The sequence below is a fragment of the Rhinolophus sinicus genome, linkage group LG05, assembly GCF_036562045.2.
Source record: "Rhinolophus sinicus isolate RSC01 linkage group LG05, ASM3656204v1, whole genome shotgun sequence".
NCBI classification, from domain to species: domain Eukaryota; kingdom Metazoa; phylum Chordata; class Mammalia; order Chiroptera; family Rhinolophidae; genus Rhinolophus; species Rhinolophus sinicus.
Genome location: NC_133755.1, coordinates 161232066 through 161239013, shown reverse-complemented (window position 1 = coordinate 161239013; position 6948 = coordinate 161232066). Strand labels below are relative to the sequence as shown.

Sequence of the window (6948 nt, the reverse complement as noted above, 5' to 3'; positions counted from 1 at the left end):
CAGGTGGAGGTGGTTAGCATAGATCCATGGTTCTCAGAATGTGCTGCCTGGATCAGCAGCAGCAGCCCTGGGAACTTGTTATAAACGCAAATTCTGAGCTCCATCCCTAACCTACAGAATCACATGCTCTAGGGTGGGCCCAGCAACATGCCTTTTAACAAGCCCTCCAGGTGAGTCAAGTACACAAAGTTTGAGAACCACTGGTATAGTCAACTCAAGATGTGGTCAAGGAAAGTTTATGCTCTCTTTTCTTTATTTTGGACAGAAGTTACCACAGGTGTTCCTGATTTGATATAAATGATTCAATAAAGAGAGAATTGAGACTCAAATTCTCATTTGAGCGTAGGAGTGAAGTTGAGGTGAAAGGCGATGCGATACAGAGTCTGAGTGGAGTAGCTGATCTTTGATTAGAGCAGGGGTGCTTCCATCGTAACAAAAGAGAAGACAGAGAATGAAGGTAAGAGGTGGGGTAGGTGGTGGGTTTGGTGGTGGGAGGGAAATTGGGGACTTTTCTTAGGGAAGAGGTGAGATCAACAGCTGAGAGGATTATTGAAAGATTGACCAAAGAGGAGAAGGGCTATAATAGTCATCTCAAAGAGTGGGAAAATGAACTTATCAGGGGAATGTAGGCTTGCTTATCAGTGCTGCAATCCCGCTTGATATTTATGCCAGTAAAGGCAGATCCATAAGAATAGTTGTTTTATTTTTTCCAACAGTCGTCAGCTGCTTTAGTGCAAACACACGTAGATTATGAAGATGATTGTGTCTTGACCATTGGCATTTAGCCAAATGAATTGGGCTTTAACCAGGAGAAAGAGGGACAAAGAAGTTCAGATTCTTTGCCAGATAGTAATGAGAAGGATGAACCGTTAAATCCAAGTTTGACAAGGAAGGAACCAAGGATGAAGGCATGGTGATAATGAAAAAGTGGGAGTGTGTGGATTAGAGGTCTTCCGACAAGAACTGATAGAGTGGAAATACTGAGTACATGATTTGGAAGTGGTACTCAGAGAGACAAATGCTTGAGATCAAGCTTTCAGAGGTGATAGAGCTACTGGGGTGACAAGTTCCACGGTGATGCCTGAGGTGGTGGAAAAGAGGTTTTGGGGACTGAGAAGCCAGGGTCTTCTTTTGGGGACTGAAGCAGGGTCTTGATGGTTCATCCATGTGGAAATTACATTTGACAAGTTCAGGGATGGTTTTAGGGCCCAGAATATGGTGGAAAATCTATTGTTTGAGTGCCATTAAGTTTCACTTGAGACAATTTTTATGTCACCAAATCTGTTGTTCTTTTTCCCTTCTCTGCTTTTCAGTACTTTCCCATATCTTTTCTTTCTCTTTTACTCCAATTAAAAAAAAATTTGCTTTGCTCTCATTGTAAAAGTAATACTAGTTTATTACAGAAAATAGAGGCAAATAAGATAAAAGAAAAGAAACAAGTGATATTTCCTTCCTTTTATGTATCATCTTATCCAACTATTGTTAACACCTCGGGATACATTCTTTCAAACCCTTTTCTATCCATCACCACCACCCTCCCCACACATACACAGATTTTAAACATTGGGATCACACCATCCATATTCTCTGTAACCTACTCTTTTAAAACTGATTTCAAATGTAGAAAATTTGAAAAACACACCTAGAGATAGATTCTGTTAATATTTTGCTATATTTCCTCATAGATTTTTATGCAGTTTCTATTATACACATTTGAGAGTATATAATTGTAATAACTATGTAAAAAAATTTTTTCCATCATTTGTATTTCATTTTCTTTTAAACCCATTCCCATCCTTTTGTTTTTATCCTTTCCCCTGGTTGGAGCTTGCCGGGGGCATGCTTTACATGTATTGAATAGTGGAATTTCAAATTCCAGTGGAATTTGAAAATGAAGAACTTTAAAATTCAGTTCCCTAAGGAATGGTTAATAAGAAACAGTTTGAGAAAATGTAATTTCACACTCCCTCTCCCCTATTCTGCTTGGTAAAAACGGAAGGGAGGGAGGGAGGGAGGGAGGGAGGGAGGGAGGGAGGGAACCCAAACCCATACATAGCCCATGAATGTAGAGCTTTTATCTAACATATATCTAAAAAGTGAATTTGGTTTAATGTGTCTAAAATTTCCCTTCAAGTACTGAAATCAACTTTGAATTATAGTGGCTGATACTAGACACTTAAAATTATGTCAGCAACCTCAGTGATCAACCACGCTCATCTTTGCAAAGCACTTCACTGTCTTCAGTGTTCCAATATTAAGTATTTATATTATCATTTATTTGCATTGTTTACGTTTTTATCTTATTTGATATTCACAAGTCCGTTAGGTAAGGTACTATTATCCTGACTTTCATATGAGGAAATGGAGGTCCACAAACTTGCCTGAAGCCACACAGCTCAAGTGGCATAAGTGGGATTCAAAGCCAGGTCCTTAGTCACCAAGGTCATGCTCACCCGCTCCAGGTTCAGAACACAGCAGGGAAAATTTTCTCAGCTTGACCAGCTATGGTTCCTGTGCTGGTCAGGCACTTCCCTTGTATTGTGGAGCTGACTTTACTGTATTTTCCAGAAGAAATAGAAATAATGTTCCTTGCTGGCTCTTGCCACTAGGGACTTTATTTCTGCAGAGTTTACTCTGACTACTAACCCCAATGCCCTGTCACCCTAAATACCTGACTATATGAGGTATAAAAAGAAAGAGTAAATGTGACTGAATCATTTGAACCGAGGGCATTTCACCAATTCACAGAATGTCATTGTAAAGTGGACATGACGACTAACTTTCAAAACTGACCTGATGCACCAAGTGGTACAAAGAGGTCCACGTGACCCCCTTCTTCTTCAGGGGCCACATAGCTTCCTAATTTCTCCCAGAAGTCTCTCACTTCAGGCCGCAATAAATTTTTAATACCAATGTTATAGCCTGAGAAAAAAATCAAAATGTCAGATTAACTTGTAATATGATCATGTACAGAAACTCGCAGCCGTCTGTGAAAGCAGAACCACGATTCAAAAAGCCAACATCTGCTCATAAGACCGAATCTGTAAGGCACCTCTGCTTCAGTGCCTGCCATGTTCGGGCCACACAGGTCCCACTGGCCTCCACCTCGGAGGTGGTGCCGTGGTCTCCTTCACAGTCTGGGTTTATTGGACACTGTGCACGTGGTTTAGGACGCTGTGTTTCTGCCTCCGCGGGGCAGCACTGCGAGTTACGAGGCTCACAACAGGGGGGAGGGTGGGTGGCCAGACAAGTCCTGGGATTCTGCAACCAAGTTCCAAAGTAGAAATGTTGCTCACAATTGTCAATCAAAACATGAGTCGTTCAGAGCAGAAGTAAGGCTCCCAGAGACGGTAAACATCACCGTAACTCTCACTTCCTGGGAATTGTGTGAGATGACTCACTGCGTGTGTCCGGACCCGTTTCTGAAGGAGTCCGGACTTGGTATTGCTAAGCCCCAGAAATGAAATGAAAACAGCCAGGCACTAGAATCCTGACGGGTCACACTTTTGCATCGAGAGGTCTAGATACACAATGGAAGGACCTCTTCAGGTGACTCAGGGAAGAGATTTCATTGTGTTGTTTTGAAGGCAAAAGCTTTTGGGAAAACACCACAATTATATAAAAGGAAACTTCAGTTTTCTGAGGTATTTTTGTTATTGTTACTATTGCTTTAAAAAAAAAAGAAGAAGAAAGAAAACAAGGAAAAGGCAGGAGAAACCTTTCTCATCTGGAGAACAAAAAGGCTGAGATCATGAAACCCTTGCAGGCTCTTCTACTCCATGTGAGGTGAACCTACTACCACAGTATACGCTTGCACTTGATACTTCTCCACCTTTTGGAGACGGGCCACTGTGTAATTAATCATAAATTTAAATCCTAAATTGCAGCTCCGCTTTACTTTTGTTTTGGGGGGTGTATAAATTGAATGTGGAACAACAACTTGCTTCAGGCACAGGTAAACTGAACAAGAAAAGACAAAAATAAGGCAACGTTGAGCCAAAAGCAGTTAATTAGTGCTGATAATAAAATTCACTAAGATTATTCTAAGTATGTTGCGTTCAAGTCACAGAGATGGCAGTTTGATGGGTGGTTCAGGTACTCACTCTACTTTGTGTGAGTTCCCTGCCAACTGGATCCTTGACCAACTATTCCCTCTCTTCCCTCATCCCACAAAAATGGGCAATTTCTTATTAGTAAAACTTTAAAAACAATTATATTTTAGGTATAAGCAAGGAAGGATGCAAGTTATAGAAGGAAGGAAAACAGAACCTGAAAGTTTTCTCGAAAACATTCATCTCCTTCCCCCAAAAAATGGTAACCACTGAAATTTTTAAAAGATAGCCTATAACAAGTTAATGATATCAGCCAATCCTTTCTTTTGTGGTATAGCCACTTGAAAGTATAACAAATATAGTGCACACCAATTTATAGATCTTGATATTTGCTACTATTAAAATTGCTTCACTTTCATCAAACTTAAAACATTTTCTGCATCAAAGGGCATAATCAACAGAGTGAAAAGCAACCTAGAGAATGGGAGAAAATATTTGCAAATCATATATCTGAAAAGGGGTTAATATCCAGATTATAGAAAGAATGTCAACAACTCAATAACAAAAAATCAAATAACCCAATTAAAAAAATGAGCAAAGGACTTGAATAGACATTCCTCTAAAGAAGACATACAAATGGCCAACAAGCACATAAAAAGGCGCTCAGCATCACTAATCATCAGAGAAATGCAAATTAAAGCCAGAGTAGGTATCACTTCATATCCACTAGGGGAGCTTCTGTTTAAAAATAAATAAATAAATAACCCAGAAAATAACAAGTATTGGTGAGGATGTGAAGAAATTGGAACCCTTGTGTACTGTTGGTGGGATATTTAAAATGGTGTAGCCACTATGGAAAATGGTGTGGCATTTCCTCAAAAAATTAAAATTGGAAGTACCATATGATCTAGCAATTCCACTTTGGGGTAGATAGCCAAAGGAATTGAAAGCAGGATCTTAAAGATATATTTGCATGTTTATATTCATAACAGCATTATTCACAATATCTAAGAGGTGGAAGCAACCCAAGTGTTTATCAAAGGAGAGCTAAACAAAATGTGGTGTATGCATCCTGTAGAATATTATTCAGCCTTAAAAAAGGAAGAAAATCTTGGTACTGGTTGCAACATGGATGAACCTTGAGGACATTACATTGAGTGAAATAAGCCAATCAAAAACTGAGTCCAGTTTTATCGGGTAGCTAAAGTAGTCAAATTTAGAAAGAACCGAAAGTAGAATAGTAGTTCCTAGGAGTTTGGGGGAGGGGGAAAAGGGTAATTATTGTTTAACGTTGTGATGGTTAATCTTACATGTCAACTTTACTGGGCCAGGCCAGGGGTGCTCAGAAATTTGGTCAAATATTATTCTGGGTGTGTCTGTGAGGGTGTTTGGGGATTACATTAACACTTGAAGAGATAGACTGAGTAAAGCAGATTGTCCCCCCAATATTGGTGGGTCTCCCTAAATCAGTTGAAGGCCTGAACAGAACAGAAAGGCTGACCTTCCCCTGAATAAAGGGAACTCCTCCTGCCTGAATGCTTTGAGCTGGGATATCAACCTTCTTAACAAATGGGAACTTAAATAGTACTCTAAAGGTCACACATGGGGACAAACATTACATCAGTGCAAAGTTAGTTGTTCTTTCCATTCCTTTCTTACCTTGGAGTAAATTGATTTCCCTGCTATCTCCATTGCTAAATATTCCCATACTCTGTAACTTCTGCCCATCCAGAGCTTTTTCTATGAGATAAAGCAGGCTCTCCAAGGTTATGCCACTGTGTTCGTACACCACAGAAATGACACCTGCCCTAACACTGTTCACCACCATCTAGAAAATGAAAGCAAAGCTGTAGGAACCAAAGCCCATTGTTTTAGACTATTTATTAATAAAATAAATTTAATAAATACATGTGATTTTTAAAGACAGTTTTCCCCCCCCGGAAATTATGGAAAGAGGAAGATAAGCTTTCTCTTCACTGGCCTTTTAAAAAAGTATTTCTTTTCTAATTATAAGAGGAGAAAATTAAATACATTTGAAACTCCATCACTTAAAGATAAATACTATTAACAAGCTAGGTTATTTTATCCCAGCCTTTTTATCTTTGTACTCACCCATGCACAGAGACATATATACAACGTTTAAAAAATGATAAAATTGAGATCATTTGATTTTGCAATAGCCTTCTTAAATAGATTTAGTTTTCCTCTTAATTATGAATTTTTTAATTATAAATATTGATTGATAAGTATTTCCCATTTAAATAAAAATTAAAACCACTGTTCTTTGAATTCAGTAACCAAATAAACTTTTCATTGTGATGAAGTTAATTCATTAGCAGCAGACAGGTTGGAAAGTCATTCAAATCACTGATTTTTTCCAAAATCTCATGCCACTTTCTGGAGGTCACAGTTCAACTGGATAGAGAACTACCACATGGTTACACCCTACTTCTTACCTCAATTCCCACCATGTTCATAATCAAATATGTAATTATTACATAGTTTTATAAATAGAAGATAAATAGGAGAACGGACTTATTTTATACCAGTTTATTCATCCATTCTCTGTCACCAGCATGATGCATTTTTAAACATTAGGGAAACTATTTATGGCTCATGTGGAGATCAAAACTCTTATCTTGCTTTCATGTGGATCTACTAAGCTAGCCATTGTAAATGATCTAGGTCAACTCCTAAATGTCCAGAAAGAGAAGTGATTTCATATCTTGAAAGCAATCATTTTGTTACAGATAGGAATTTTTTTTTTTGTAGGCCAAAACTTTTTAAGTAGGCCAATGAATATAGCCTACTAAATGCTATCCCTCACATATGTCCTTATGTGTATATGTATATACATTTATACACACATATATAAATACATGCTTCCTATGTCTTC

At 38.4% G+C, this 6948-nt stretch overlaps 1 protein-coding gene across 6 annotated transcripts in view; it reads right to left on the bottom strand.

Annotated features, from left to right (window-relative positions):
* The window catches only part of ECT2L (epithelial cell transforming 2 like), a 76827-nt gene that overhangs the window by 34286 nt on the left and 35593 nt on the right, over positions 1-6948 (bottom strand). For all 6 annotated transcript variants that reach the window (XR_002137448.2, XM_019732781.2, XM_019732778.2 and 3 more), the window contains exons 9-10: positions 5712-5880; positions 2794-2922 (exon numbers count right to left, since the gene is read on the bottom strand). Coding sequence is in view for 5 of the 6 variants with exons in the window: in XM_019732781.2 (XP_019588340.2) it covers positions 2794-2922; positions 5712-5880 (298 nt within the window). In the remaining variant the exon portion in view is untranslated. The remainder of the gene's footprint in view (positions 1-2793; positions 2923-5711; positions 5881-6948) is intronic.